Source organism: Leucoraja erinacea, chromosome 21, assembly GCF_028641065.1.
Source record: "Leucoraja erinacea ecotype New England chromosome 21, Leri_hhj_1, whole genome shotgun sequence".
In the NCBI taxonomy this organism is placed as follows: Eukaryota; Metazoa; Chordata; class Chondrichthyes; order Rajiformes; family Rajidae; genus Leucoraja; species Leucoraja erinaceus.
The window spans coordinates 23,282,719-23,299,462 of NC_073397.1; the positions used below are offsets into that span (position 1 = coordinate 23,282,719).

Sequence of the window (16,744 nt, forward strand, 5' to 3'; positions counted from 1 at the left end):
GGAAGTTGTATTGATATTCTTTAGGGAAGAATGATGGGTGATCTTATGGAAGCAGAAGAACAAAGGGGGTGTGACAGAGTATGTGTTTCCATTAGCGGGCAAGTCTCTAAGGAGGAGACATAGTTACAAGATATGTATGTGGTCATTTAAAACTGATTTGCAAGGGAATTTGTTCTCGCAGATGGTGCTGAATCTTTGTCCCCTGGAGGGTTGTGGAAGTTAGGTCACTGAAGATCTAGAAATAGATAACATTTTGAAAGATTGGGGAGTTGAGCGCTATGCGAACTGGTACATAAGTGTAGTTCAGGACTGAGGCAGAGAAACCATAATCATATGGAATGGCAGAATAGATTTTAAGGCCCAGGTCTAGCACTTCTGAATTTTGGATACAGGACATTAATTAATCATGCTTTCACGAAATGATTTAATACGGGACTCCAGATTAGAACTAGAGTTTGTGGCTTGAAACTAGACCAACAAATAGTTAATCTCCAAATCTCGGATTCTTTTCATTCAATATACTCTAACATCAGAATGTTTCTGATATATATATATTGCGCAATCTGGAAAGGAAGCTAATATTTTACCCATTGAAAAATAAAATCATTTTTGGTTCTTCTGGTAGTACAGCACAAAAAATGCTAAACATTTGCTATATTAAAAAAAGTATCCTGACGAAAAATTCAGGTCCTTATTTCGTTCTTTCATCAATACTATCACATATCACCAAGTCTTAGCTGAAATAATTCAAGTGCAGTACACAAATATTTGAAAATATAAATCGTGAATTTCAATTTTGCCACAACAAAAAACGGAAAAACCTCCACTACAAACAGTATTGGCAAGAAACCAACAACAAAGCATATTGACAGGTTGCCACGGCAACATTGATTTCTCTCCCTCCTGTACAAAGCTGGGTTTTTTTTATTTGATCATATACAGCAATCAATTCTTCATGCAATTACCTACTCAGAACCACAAGCACATCCAGTTATTCAGTTGCACTGCTCATGGTAAATATAATTATTCTTGGATGTTCATAAAATAGTATACTGCATATTTTCTCCTGTTTACAGTTGTTTTGAGTGCATGGATCATTTCCTCCAATCAAAAGTCTAGTTTTTTCAACCACATTAATTTTTTTCCTTTCCATGATTTTTACTAAATGGAATGGTTTGCTGATTAATTCTGGAAAACGGTTAAACCTTTGTGTTTGGAGTTGCATATCATCCAGATGGGGTTCGATCGGCACACTTTAATCTCTTAAAATATTAGTGTATCAAATGGTCTCTATTTCTGACATTTGTTTCGTGTTTGAGATGTAAATTACCTTAAAACTCAGCATGAGCAGACATTGATGATTTAAGGTAATGCAACACTGGGGTTTATAGTAAGTGAGAGAGAATTAAAAAATAAAAGTGCACTGCTGAATTTGTATAGAAACATATGGCCATAGTTATTGTACACTTTCCAGTGGATATATTGAAAGATTGTAGATGCTGCAATTCAGAAGTGGTAGAAAATTAAAGTACAAGTAAAATAGGTTTGTGCAACTAAAGATAGAGGGCAGAAAAAACATATGTGGGAACGAAAGGCATGAAGAATTATCATTGGGTGATAAAGAAATGGGTGGCACTATTTATTTTCATTATGGAAGTCGGAATAAAGGGGAGCTAAGAGTGAAATTAAAGTGAGGAATGTATTACCTTCGAAGATATGAAGGAAGCCAGGAGTTAACAGATCCAGTCTGAAGAAAGGTCTCGACCCGAAACATCACCCATTAGTTCTCTCCAGAGATGCTGCGTATCCAGCTGAGTTACTCCAGCTTTTTGTGTCTATTTTCGGTTTAAACCAGCATCTGAAGTTCCTTCTTACTTAGTTAACAAATCCCCTCGGCCTGATAATCCCAAAATCCTTGAATGGTGTTGAATGTATTGGTGATCATTTTCCAAAACTCTGTGTGTTCTAGAATAGTGCCAACATTGTAAAAGATTGGAATTTAACATTGCAATTGAAGTAAGGACGAGGAAACTAGATCAGTTCACCCCGTGTGTGCAAGTAGGAAAATAACATGATTCATTACTAAGGACATGGTGACAGAGCACTTAAATCCTAATGTGATTTATTATAAATAACATGCTTTTATAAAAGGAATATTGTGTTTTACAAATCTAAGTTTCTTTCCTGACCATGTTCAGCAAAGTAGGTGGGGAGAATCAGTGGGCATAAGATATATGGATTTTCAAAAGGCAAAAAATAGTAATAAAATAAAGAACATGCAGTGTTGGAGCATGACTTTAGTATATTTAGAGAATTGATTAAAAGTCAGAAAGTTATAAGAACATTTTCACACAGTTGGTAAGGGTGTCATTGGGCATCCAACTATTTATATGATTTATATTTGGATGACTTGAGTGGAGAGAGACACATATCCAAGTTTAGTGATCATAGAAAGATTGATGGAATAGTGAGCTGTGATAAAGCAGTTGGTTAAATGAGTGGAATGCAAGGGTAGATGGACAATAATGTGGGAAAATATTAAGCGTTAATTTTGTAGAAAGTATAGCAAACTATGTTTATGAACATTTATTTTCTCTGGGTGGTCAGTTTCTTCCCACATTCTAAAGACGTGCAGTTTTGTGGGTTAATGGGTTCCTGTAAATTGTCCTTCATGTGTAGGATAGAACTAGAGTAGGCATGACCATTGGCCGGCACGTACTTGGTTGGCCAAAGGGCCTGTTTGTTTAAAGGAAGGATTGAATACAGAGCCCAGGAGACGGGAATGTGGGAAACGTCACCCAATGAGCTTGATGCTGAAGCATCGGGTTTATTAAACAAACAATAGTGAATTGGCGCCAAGACTTGGAGTCAGCTGTTTGCACCAGGATTGAGGAGAAATGAATTTACTCAGTTGTGAATCTTTGGCATTCTTTTCCTCAGAAGTGTAGATATTAGTTATTATGCGCCCATGTGAATAAGATCAAAAACATTTGTTATTTGAGGATTCCAAGCCAAACCAGGTTAAGCCACAAATGAATGACTCACTAAAAGATGGAATAAGCTCATGGTACAAACTAATTGACATGGCTTTGGGGAGAGTGAGAATGGAGAATGATAAGGAGGATGGAATGGTTGCCTGTGAGTGGAGAGAAAATAAGCAAGAAGATGATTGATTAGGAATTGTCAACTTTGACTGCGTGAACTCAGTGTACTTAACTTGTGAACCATTATACTCAAGACCGTGTAGAAAGAAAGCAATGTGCAAAATTGCTTCGAGAATAATGGCATTTAATATACTGGATAATATTTGAGATCGTAGAGAGGCTAAAGAACGTTTTTTTAAATAATTTGTGATGGACAATAAAAAGGGTAAAGCCAATACCACAGAAATGGAAGAGGTTGCTACTGTTGATGAACAATCTATGGGCCATTTCAGACATGCGGATAAAGAAGGAAAGAAAGAGAATCGAATGTAATCCTTTCAGAGTAGCTGAGTACGGTTAAATTGTAGATGGGGGAAAAAAATTGGAATTTAATTGGAAGAAGAAACGGGTATGCAGAGCAATGGAATGGAGTTCAGTGCAGAAGCTGATATATTTTTGAAAGTAACTAATGTCCCAAAATATATTTACTCATTACCTGTGATTTCATAGAACGTTGCTGGAGATGTCCTCTTTGTGGGTTATCTTCATTCTTCCTTCTGTCAATGCATATTGCAAAGCTGCAGTCAGTATTCCTGGCTTGTTCAACCACTAGATGTGAGACTGAGAAATATCCGAAGAGCTAGTGCTCGATGCCCGTTCTCATCGGTCTCAGTTTTGACCTACCTAGTACGACTTCATTTGAATGAAATTGATAAAGGTGATTAAAAAGTTAAATGCGTGTGGAACAACGTGGATTTTTTAAAATTCTTTAGTTCCCTTTTACTTAAAAATACCTTGTGCTATAAATTATGTTACCAGGCAATCAGGAACATCCTCATAATCTGCCACATGAGGCATGTATTGTAGGACAGCAATGACAATTAGGCTGTATGCATAATCAGACCTAAAATCATAACCTGGAGAGAAATCCTGATCTGCCTTCAGATCAATTGGGATCCAGTCCATTTCTTCTGAGCTTCTGCTTGGGGCATGCGTTTGTACATCAGAACATCAGGCATAACGTTTATACACAGAAATCTATGTAGAGTCGTTTATATTTGTGCTGTATTGATGGCATTGTGTTGGTATGTCAGAGACATCAAAGGTTATAATCAGTGATTTAATTTATGCATAGTTCCTTTTCAATTACTTTTACTGTGCTAGGACATCTAGTTGGAGGAGAAAATGTAATTTAAATTTATTGGCCATTTGAACTCCAGGATACATAGTTTGCCCTCTGGAACGATTTATAAGATATTTGTATTCTAGTGCTCGAAGTTAGCTTCTATTTAAAGCAGTAACCTCGATGCCCCATCAACTATTAAGCATTCAAATCCAATCTAGTCTTTTTTTGGCATTTCCATGGAAATTTTAATTTTTGAAGATTTTACTTAAAGTCTTTCTTGGCCTAAGTAAAGCTTTGCTTTAGATATCAGTAACATCACACTTAATCCAAACAAGACATTTACACCTTTGTCTTCATACTCGGCTATCCAAATACCTCAGTGCAATTTTCACCATTTATTACCGGTTGTATTTTTTCAAGAGATACAGTGTGGATACGGGCCCCTCAGACCACCGAAACCGCACTGACCAACAATCACCTGTACATTATTTTTATCCTACACATTAGGGACACTTTCAACAAGCCAATTAACCTACAAACCCTTACGTCTTTGGAATGTGAGAGGAAACCGGAGCACCTGGAGAAACCCACATGGCGACGGGACGAATGTGCCAACTCTGTACAACCAGCATCTGTTGTCAGGATTGAACCTGGGTCTTTTGCGCTGTAAGGCCGCAACTCTACCGTTGCACAACTGTGCTGCCCTACCGTACCACTATGCCGCAAAAAGCTGTTTGCAAGTTCAAGTTCAAGTTTATTGTCATGTGTGCCTGACAGGACAATGAAACTCTTGCTTTGCTTCAGCACACAGTACATAATAGGCATTGACTACAAAACACATGAATAAATAAACTGATAAAGTGCAAAATGACACATTAATTATTAATGTTCAGAGTTTTGTCCAAGCCAGGTTTAATAGCCTGATGGCTGTGGGGAAGTAGCTATTCCTGAACCTGGTTGTTGCAGTCTTCAGGCTCCTGTACCGTCTACCTGAAGGTAGCAGGGAGATGCATAAATGTAATAACTCAACTCTGGGTTCTATCAAATCAGCAAAAAATTGAGTTCTCTTCGTTTGAAACTATAGATTTTAGACTTGAGATACAGCGTGGAAATAAGCCCTCCAGCCCACCAAGTCCGCGCCGACCAGCAGTCAGCTGTACACTAGCACTATCCTACACATTAGGACATTTGCAATTTTATAGAAGCCAATTAACCTACAAATATGTGCATTTTTGGAGTGTGCGAAGAAACCGGAGCACCCTGAGAAAATCCACACGATCACAGGAAGAATCTACAAACTCCATGCAGACAGCACCCGTAGTCAGGATCAAACCCGGGTCTCTGACGCTATAAGGCAGCAACTCTACTGCTGTGCCCCCTCTGCTTTTTATAACTTTTTTGCTTGTTTGTGAGGTATTCCAAGGATAAGACATTTAACATGATCTTACTAGTGCTGAAAACCTATCCATAAATTATGTTTTGAAATCTTTACATTGATTTCATTTAGTATTTTAATAGGATTGAGCAGTCAGATTGGATTTATGAAAGGAAAATCATGTTTGACAAATTGGAATCAAAGGATGAGGAATATTTGAATGTCCATAATTTTTTTTTAAAGGTCGCTCACTTCATTGGTCAACAATCTGGAGATATGTGTTTTCAAACTTCTGTACCTCTTGCCTGATGGCAGAGGAAGAAGGAATGACCAGGATGAGACTGGATCTTGATTACGCTCGTGGCTTTGCTGAAACAGCATGAAGTGTAGATGGAAGGGAGGTTGTTTTGCCTGATGGTCTACGTCCACAACATAACACTTGATGAGAGATGTCGCAAAATCTTTAAGAAAATCATAGGGGGCTTATTATGAATGTGATTGTTATTTCATTTAAAGTTGATTAAATTTGAGGTAATTATTAAAATGTGGTTTGTATTTCTTCTCGGGGAGTATTCTAATAATATAATGACAATGCATTGGGGATCAACCATTCAAATAATGTAGGAACATCATACATTTTCGATTAAATTATTGTTAATTTAAAGTCTTAATGCCAACAAACTAATTATTCATCTGAAAAGTTTTGTGAGCAGCAGATTCTGCGCATTTTTCTTCTTCTTCTTCTTCTTCTTCTTTCGAATGGCGTGCACAGCCTAAAGTTGTAGGACAACTTGGTCTATTTGACCTTATTTGATTGTGCATGCCAGGTTGATTGCATTCGTCAAAACGGCGGACCACATGAAGGTCCTTGAAGTAGTTTGAAGTAGTTCATGAGTAGTTCAATGTAGTAAAGAATAAAAGATATTGGTAATTTAACCCATTCAACAAAGGGTGCAGAGAAGATTTATGAGGATATTGGCAGGATTTGAAGGCCTAAGCTATGGAGCAAGGTTGGACAGGTTTGGATTTTATTCCTTGGTGGGCAGGAGTATGAGATCACATGACGCCTAGTTAGGGTAGATGCACAGTGTCTTTTACCCAGAGTAGAGAAATCAAGAACCGGAGGACATAGATTTAAGGTGAGAGTGAAAAGATTTAATAAGAACCTGAGGGGCAACCTTTTCATACAGAGGGTGGTGGGTATGTGGAACAAGCTGCCAGAGCAGGTGTTTGAGGCGGACATTATAACAACATTCAAAAGATATTTGGGCAGGTTGGACAAGATAGGATATGGGCCAATCGTGGGCAAGTTGGTCTAGTGTAGATGGGGCATATTAGTTAGCATGGCCAAGTTGGGCAGAAGGGCCTGTTTCCATGCTGTATGAATCTATGGCAATGAGTATTTTGACGTCGTCCATTTTTATATTGTAACTTATAGTGGAACTTTAAAATGTCAGGGCACTTTTCAAACAAAGGAAAGGCTTTTTCTAACATTCAGTTCAATAGTTATTCCTTAACAATGGCCATTACTACTTTCCAATAGTGTAAACATTGCCTGCCATATTTTTGACAGTAAAATTAAGATTAAAAGCATATCTTGGAAATTCTTGTGGTGAAGGTATGTCTAGAATTATTTTTATTGCGGTGTCGTCCTGGGTTTTAACTCAACAATAGAAAAACCTATCATATTTACGTCGGGATTGAAAGTTAATTAGAGGAAACCTTGCAAGTAGTTCGCATATGCCCAGTCCTTTTGTCCAATTTGATGGATGTGGTAGCCTCGGGTAGTGCTGTCAAAGAAAGCTTGACAAATGCATTGTATCATGGAACATAGTCCTGTCGGAATGTGCTGATGATGGAAGAAATAAACAGTAGACAGATATAGAAGCAAGGTGCCTTGTTTTGGAGAATGCAGGCATTCTGAAAATGTAAAATATATAATTGTATTCCTGACTTGTTCCTATTAAAAGTTGGAACGGCTTTGGGAAGATGGGAGGAATTATGCCCAGCAGAGAATATTGGCATCTATCATGTTCATGCAGTCACAATATTTTTGTAGCTGATCTTGTGTTATGTGGTAATATTCCCCATGATGTTAATGATGGACTTAGCAACACTACTGCTATTAAATGATAAAGAGAGGTTACACAACTCCCTTGATGGAGGCTGCCTGAACGTCTTGCATTGTAGCACAGATGTTAATGGCCTGTCCCACAAACGCGACTTTTCATCGACTGTCTTCGACCTTCAAGCTCGAGGGCACTTGCCTGAAAAACCTCGAGCCGGAGCGACCGTCAGCGATGAAACCGCGAGCCGGATCTACCGTCCGTACACACACACACACGCATACGCTCGCGCACACACACACACACACACACACACACACACACACACACACACACACACACACACACACACACACACACACACACACACACACACACAAAATTAGAGAGCGCGGAGATGAGGGAGAGAAGGGGGGGAGTGGAGTAAATACTTTTAAGACGCCAGACATCTTTTAATAAAGTTTAGCGGGCATTTAACATTACTAGTCGGTATACTAACCTTTTTTTCTCAACAAGCTTTACCTTCGACTACTCTCAATTACCTTTGATTGCCTTTGATTACCTACGAATAGCATTACGACCTACTACAACCTACATTGACTAAACCTACGAGCAAAAAAAAAAACGCTGCAACCTAACTAAGGCCTCGAGTACGCAGGGGCAGCTGCCAAGCATGAAGGAGAGTTATGCTCGAGAGTAGGGCCTCGTGGTCGACCATGCGGCGAGTATTAGTCGAGGGCAAACTCTTCTAAAGTCGCAAATTTGGTCCCCGCAGTGGGACAGACCCTTTACTTTGCCGCTTATTCACTGGTTATTCACTGCATGCATTCACTGCAGGTTATTCACTGCATGCAGTCATGGTAGGTTCGATATCTGAGAGGCTAGAAAGTAAATTAAATTAATTTCATGCCGTCATCAGCAGGTATCATTGCTCCTGACATGGAGGAAGATGCAAATAACATGTATGATCACTGTTAATGTGCCAATGGTAAGGCTGGGATAGTAATTAGCTGGATTGGATTTTCTTGATCTTTTAATGTCCTGGACATGTGTTCCTGCATTCGGCAGTACACTTTTAAGTATGCATGGCATTGCTCCAGCATGCTCTTCCATAATTGTCATTGAATCAGAGTTACCTTGTAAACCTTTTAGCAAACATTTTGATACATTTTTTAATATTAAAGTAAGTGAAGTTGAAGTAATAATTTAGCCCTTATAGAATTGGGCAGAGAGTATGAGGAACTGAATGGCCTGCTCCTGCTATTATTTATTATATTCTTTGTTTTATTTCACAGAACACGTTTGTTCAATTCTTTCTTCCATGCTTCGGAATTTGAAAGGTCAACAGCGAACTCGACTACTTAACAAATTCACAGAAAATGACTGTGAAAAGGTAATCTTATCTTTATTTTTTATTCTGGGTTGTTAATGGGGAAAACACCTGCTTTCACCTAGCAATAGAGAATGAAGTACTGTAGCTAATTTTGAATCGGTAAACTTGAAAATGAGCAGCAAATAAAATATTGCAAATTAAATGAACTGCAGAAGCTGGTTCATACCAAAGATAGGCACAAAATGCTGGAGTAACTCAGCGGGTCAGGCAGTATCTCTGGAGAAAATGGATAGGAAATGTTTTGGGTTTAGACCCTGATTGTGGGGTGGGGGAGTTTACTGATAGGCTGCCTGGTTGGCTAGGGATGGTGTAATCACAAGAGGGATACATCGCAGAAAGGCTGGTATGGGAAGGGAGAGCAACCGGGAGATCCAGTAGACTTTGGTGGATCGTGTGCAAGTGCTCAGCGAAATGGTCATCGAGTTTACGTTTGGTCGCGTCGATGTAGAGGAAGCCACGTTGAGGGGACCGGAACAGTAAATGAGGTTAGACGAGGTGCAAGTGAATCTCAGTATCACCTGGAAGGTCTGTCGAGGTCCCTGACTGGAGTTGTGGGAGGAGATACGAGGACAGGTGTTGCATCCCCTGCAGTTGCAAGGAAAAATACCTGGGCTAGGAGTGGCTTGGGTGGGAAGGGATGAGTGAACCAACGAGTTGCGGAGGGCGTTGTATCTGCGGAAGATGTGATTAGTGGTGGGATCGCATTGGAGGTGACAGTCAAAATTCTGCAAATCTGTACTGACATTCTCAACACAAGGTTCATTTACATTGCTCACCATGACTTATTCCATGGCAGTTTAGGAAGAGCTTTGTCAACAATGCTCATTACTAGGTAATCTCTTTTGAGTCATCTTTCTCGTCATTTTTAAAGAGTAGATTCTTTTAAAAGTTCAGTGCACGTTATCAACAGAAAATTTGTTAAATTGAGCAAGCTGTGAATTACGTGGATCTCAAAAGGAAAAGTCCTATAATGGCCATGGTTATTTTCACGTGCAAGGCCATTACACGGTATTTTCAAATATATTGTAACTATTAAATTATGTGTACATAAATGCTAACTGTATACATTGTTTTGACAGTATATTTGAAATATAGTTACACAATTGCAGTAAAACTTACATTTCTAAATGAGGTGCTATAACATCCTCATAATTGATCTGGTGCCTCGTCCCAGTATTAATGTAACATCATTGCCCACAGTTATTGAGAAAAACATTTAATCACAGGCTATCAATTTTACCTTACTAATCTTTTTATGCAAATAGCTTTTGCAAGTTGGTGTCAGGAAGTCTCTAGTTTATTTTTCATCACTGAAGCACAGTGCTGTTCAGAGAGTCTCAGAAATAATGATGATTTAGTTATAGCAACAATGTAGATTCTTATTCATCAAATGAACATTCATGTATTTTTCCTAAACATGCACAGTTTTGCATTAGTGCCAAAAATGAAACGGTTTTGGGGCAGGAGGTTCATGAGCCCGCCCATTACAGAGCACAATCGGGAAACCATTGTCTGTACGGAGTTTGTACTTTCTCCTCGTGACCTGCAGGGGTCTTCGGTTTCCTCCCACACTCCAAAGACGTACAGGTTTGTAGGTTAATTGGCTTGGTACAAATGTAAATTGTCCCCAGTGTGTGTAGGGTAGCGTAGGTTTGCGGTGATCGCTGGTCGGTGCGGACTAGGTGGGCCGAGGGGCCTGTTTCAGTCCTATCTCTCTCAACTATACTAAACTAAATGTGGTAATTGGCAAAGCCATTGTGATTCCCATCACTCAAAGCCCCTGGTAAATGATGCCAATACTGCAGCAATGATAATAGTTTTCATGGTTTCATAGGCCTCAGACAGGTTGCTGAAGCTTTATTGCCACCACTTCCTGTTGTCACATGTGGCTCAGCCAAGAGAGAAAAGCTGAAATTGGCCTGCGATTTGCACATTACTAAATAGCATTCATCACTGGTCAAAATACTAACACTTGCTGCACTACTGCAATAAATTCTTGCCTGTAAATTGTGATTGTTTCCTTCATACAAATGTGACAAGCCATGAATTGTCTTCAATAGAAGCTGGTGAAATTGGGTTCTTGCATTTTGTAGGCTAAAGTGGCCTTTGATTAATGGCTATTTATGTTTCCTATAGGTCGATCGACTAATGGAGCTGCATTTTAAGTACCTGGAGGCTGTGCAGATAGCTGACAAGAAGATTGATGGAGAAAAACATGTATGCATTAGCAAAACCTTTATGCATCTCTTGCAAACCTTTATGTTAATCTCTACCTCAACAACTAGTCAGATGAATCTGATTCTGGTAATTTTAGGGAATCACAGCATTGCACCAGAGCTCTACAGGGTTACATTTGGCATTTTGTGAATATATTTTACATGGGGCAATGAAAATAGGTTTATAGATAAAAGCTTTCAGCTTTTTAAGTTTTATTTATTGTAATTGCCTTAAACCATAGAAAGAAGTCGTATGTAACTAGGTTGCTTGCAACTAAATTTGGGAGTTTATTTCGGATAAATGTGAGGTATTTTATTTTGGGAAGTCGTACCTTCACAGTGAACAATGGGGTGCTGGGACTTTCACACTGAACGACAGGGCCCATGGAAGTGTTGGAAGAGCAGAGAGATCGAGGAGTGCAAGTACATAGTTTCATGGAAATGGTATCAAAGGTAGGTACGATGTTGAAGAAGGCTTTTGCCACATTGGCCTTCATCGGTTAGGGAATAAAGTATAGAGTCAGGATGTTTTGTTAACAGTTGTACAAGAGACTCGTGAGGCTGCATTTGGAGTATTGTTTAGTTTTGTTCACTCTGCTAGACAAAAAGTTGCCATTAAGGTGGAAAGAGTGTAGAAAAAACTTACGAAGATATTGCTTGGACTCGAGGGTCTGAACTGTAGGGAGATGTTTATACATACGGTGCGGAAACAGGCCCTTCGGCCCACCAGGTCCGCGCCGACCAGGGATCCCCGCACATTAATACTATCCTACACCCACAAGGGACGATTTTTACATTTACCAAGCCAATTAACCTACAAACCTGTACGTCTTTGGAGTGTGGGAGAAAAACGAAGATCTCGGCGAAAACCCACGCAGGTCACGGGGAGAACGTACAAGCTACATACAGACAGGACCTGTAGTCGGGATCGAACCCGGGTCTCTGGCGATGCATTCGGTGTAAGGCAGCAACTCTACCGCTGCGCCACCATGACCGCCTTAACTGTAGGGAGATGTTGATGAAGGGAATAGATGTTGAGCAGGCTAGGACTTTATCACTTGGACCACAGAAGACTGAGGGTGATCTTATGGAGGTGGGTAAAATCATGAGGGGAATAGACGGGGTGAATACAGTCCTTTACCTAGAGTCGTGGAATCTAATTTTTAGGTTTTGATCTACTCTTTTTAAAATCATTTTTGGATTGCTTCCTCCTTTTATTCACTTTTTAAAACTGCTGACTTGGGTCTCTTCCTTTTGGGTTTCAAGCCAGTATACCTTGATGTCAGTGAAAATGTTTCTTATCCATGTTTATCCAGGATATGGTCCGCCAAGGGGAAATAATCGATGATGATATGGAGGATGAATTTTATCTGAGGCGTTTGGACGCTGGCCTCTTTGTCCTTCAGCTGGTTTGCTACATAATGGTGGAGAGCTGCAATGCTGGAATCTCTCAGGTGATTTAATAATCCATTTACCAACAATTCTTCTTATCACAGTGTATGTGGGAGGAGGTCATTTTTATTACATACTTTGTGAGAAAATGTAGGTTGACTCAAAAATTATTAATTATGATCATTGCTTCATATAAACACACATTTCTCCCTTTCCTTTACTAGACGTCCTCGGCTAGACTTCCTGTTTCATTAACATACCACTCACCAATGGAAAAGTAATAACCCGGTGTAATTGAATTAAGATCTTGGTGCTTAAAAAATGCAAGGATATTAAAAGGCCTACTGTAGCTCTAAAAATCATAGCAGAATAAATCTATTAGTATTTTTAATTTCAAGATCTGAATGATTATTTTTTGTAAGTGTTGATCCACCACAGCGAAGAGGCTGGAATCTCACTATCTCTCGTTCTTTCTCTCCCTCTCTCCCTCTCTCTCACTCACTCTTACCTCGGCATTCCCGGAATCATTTGGTGTTTTTCAAAGACAACTGCATCTGCAGTTCCTTCCAAAAGAAGAAGAACCTGGCCCGAAACAACTCCTAATCCATTCCCTCCACAGATGCCGCCTAGCCTGCTGAGTTCCTCCAGCACTCTGTTTTTTTATTTAACTCTGAAATTAAAGATAGACGCTGGAGGAACTCAGCGGGCCAGGCAGTGACTCTGGAGAGAAGGAATGGGTGACATTTCAGGTTGAGACCCTTATTCAGACAATCACAAGTACTCTCACCGACGAGAGTTCAGTTCAATCTGAAGAAGGGTTTCGACCAGAAACGCCACCCATTCGATCTCTCCAGAGTTGCTGCCTGTCCCGCTCTAGGTTTAAACAGAGCACTGTCAGTTTAACGCGTGATGAAAGGTTACCAATGGGGTTGCAGTTACATTGGGATTGGTTTTGATTTTACAGAACGGTGGGTGGGCTCAAGGGAAAGGGGGAGGGACAGAGGGAGAGAAGGATGGAGGGGGAGAGGGAGGGATGGAGGGAGAGGGGGAGGGGAGAGAGAGGGAGGGAAAGGGTGGAATGAGGGGGAGAGAGGGAGAGGGATGCTTCCAAAATGACTTCTACATCATCATCTGGTGCTAAAAGCAGGAAGCAGCTGTTCAAACAGCAGTATACAAAGAGTTGGCAATGAATGCACTTTCAAGTAAGGTGTATAGAAGACATGTCAATTCGTAGCAAAGGTATGCATTCTTGTACTCTTGGGTACATTAAAAATAACATTTTTTTCAGCAAAATGGCACCGTGTAAAAATACTGATTTCCTTAGAAAAATACTGATTTTCAGGTGCTGTTATTGTATCATTCAGTTGGTTGAGCACTGAATCACATAAAGGATAAATGTGACCATAAGTCTACCCCTTGATTAAGATTCCAGTTTGGTAACTTCTTAGGTACTTGATTCACCTGGAATACATGCATCTCCCCAGTTCCATTTTCTTCCTGTCAATATCACAGCTATTGCCTGCCAAAAATAAGAAATCTATTTTAGAACAATATTTAGCTAGCTTTGACATTGGATAAATGTTCATGTTAACAAAATTAAGAATTATTTGATATGTTCACTCTAAAGAAACACTATTGGAACAACTAGAGATTTAATAGCCAGTTGTGACTGGAGAAGGAGTGCACTGAAATTATATTTGTGTTCGTTTTCAGATAAGGCAGCGTGTGCACCAGATCCTGAATATGCGAGGTGGTTCAACCAAAGTGGTCAGGCATATCATGAGAGGTATGATCTAAGACATTCAACAGCAAAGGCAGTAATTTTAAATGTTTCTATATTTTCACCAGCTGGATAATCAAATACCTTATTTTCATATTAAGTAATATCATGTTTCCAGAAAACAACCACTTATCACAAATTCACGTCCTATCATTCCAATTGCATTTTATATGACCCAATTATTCGATGCCACCATACTTTGCTGGCCTATGTACCATTGTGTACTGTTGCTGATATATACCACTTTATCTGGATGTTCTTACTTTGTACATGTTCTTTGCAACTGTAAGCTAATCAAACAGCTTACTAAGGTAGGTGGTGACATTTCTCTCTTCAGATTGTTGCCTGTATTAGTATTGCAATAGAACTGTTAACCTTATAACAGGAGTGGGAAGATTTTTCCCTCAAAGGGACCATGATTTGTTTCATTCATTTTTATTTGTTCATATTGTATTAGATCAGAGGAACATTTAGTGTGTTCCAATCAATAAATTTTAAGAACAAGTTAAATGTAATTATGTGGATGAGAACCACGCACTTTTATGAAAGAGTTCACTTTATCCTGTAAATCCAATACTTGAGGCAGTTGATCTGGGATGATTCATGTGCTTTCATCAGCCTGACGGGGAGGGAGATTGCAACCTTCACGTGGTCCACCCTGTTTCGACTAATGCAATCAACCCGATGTGCACAAACAAGATCAAATAGAACAAGTTGACCTACAACTTAGGCTGTGCACACCATGCGCAAAAAGAAGTTCAGCCTGACATCCACAGGAACATAGAAAAGTACAGATAAACACCCAATGCCAAAACCAGACTGCCCTGGCAGATCCATTGTTTCTGCCTGCTCTTGCCCCATTGAATTCATCTCCACGTATCATGATTCTATTTTACCCCCCCCCCCCCCTCGACTTCAGTAGGCCAGCACCGACTTAGTCCCCCTACCTTACCATTGGGAGAGGGTCCCCCCCCATCTTCACCCCCCCCAGCCTACCTCCGAGACACCTCACATACCCTTCATAGTCATGGGCTATGTTTGCCTTTTTTTAAAATTATGTCGGACGGTCCTGTCCAGGGATGCACTGATCCTATCCCCCAACTCTTTCTCTGCTGCATTGATGACTGCATCGGGGGGCCTTTCTGCACCCGTGCAGAACTTGTAGATTTCATTAACTTCACTAACTTCCACCCTGCCCAGGTTCACCTGGATTATCTGTGACACCTCTCTCCCCATTCTTGATCTCTCTGTCTCCATCACAGAAGACAGACTATCGACTGTCGTCTACTATAAACCTACCGGCTCCCACAGTTGTCTGGACTACAATGCCTCTTGCAAGTAAGCTATCCCCTACTTTCAATTCCTCTGTCTCCGCCACACCTGCTCCCTAGGTAAGTTTTTCTATACAAAGACAATCCCCGATGTATTCATTCTTTAGTGAACGAGGGTCGACTGGCTCTCACTCCCTTTCTCCCTCTCCCGAGACACAACAAGGACAGGACCAAAGACCCTGGTCCTTGCCTTTCACCAGCCTCTGCATCCTACAGATTGTGCTCCAACATTTCAGTCACCTCCAATGTGATCACACCACTAATCACAACTTCCCATCTCAACCTCCTTCCACCTTCCGCAGAGAGACCGCTCCCTCTCTGCAACTCCTTGGTTCGCTCAACCCTTCCCACCCCTTACCTAGGTTTCTTTCCCCCGAAATCGTAGGAGATGTAATGCCAGTCCTTATACCTCCTCCCTTGACTCCATCTGGGAACTCCGACAGCCTTACAGGTGAGGCAGAGGCTCACATGCACCTCCTCTCGCCTCATCTGCTGCATCCGATATTCCCTGATGTGAGGTCCTGTACAATGGTGAGACCAAATGTGGACTGCAACCGTTTTGCTGAACCCCCCAATCCTTCTAGTACTGGGCCACCAGAATTCCACCTTTGTCAAATTTGCTTTTGGAGGATTAACTGAAATCTTTTAAGTGGCAGCAGAATGTTCAAATTATTGATCTCTACCTAGAGGGCTACATACAGTCATGGAAATACTCCCATCCTTTGCCATTGAAGTTTATTTTGTATGCAGCTTAATTGTACATCTCCTTCAAACCATTATAAACACTTTGGAACCTAATCAAATAATCTGGATATGGTTGATGTAGATTACTTAATAATTCTTGACTCGCGAATAACGTGTAATTTTTACGATGTCACATAGGCACAAAACCATGTATACATTTCATGATATCGGCTAATAT

At 40.2% G+C, this 16,744-nt stretch overlaps 1 protein-coding gene across 1 annotated transcript in view; it reads left to right on the forward strand.

Annotated features, from left to right (window-relative positions):
• ctnnbl1 (catenin, beta like 1) overlaps positions 1-16,744 on the forward strand; it is a 96,213-nt gene that overhangs the window by 59,138 nt on the left and 20,331 nt on the right. The window contains exons 12-15 of the mRNA XM_055652412.1: positions 9,006-9,103; positions 11,240-11,320; positions 12,636-12,773; positions 14,425-14,497. Coding sequence (XP_055508387.1) covers positions 9,006-9,103; positions 11,240-11,320; positions 12,636-12,773; positions 14,425-14,497 — 390 coding nt within the window. The remainder of the gene's footprint in view (positions 1-9,005; positions 9,104-11,239; positions 11,321-12,635; positions 12,774-14,424; positions 14,498-16,744) is intronic.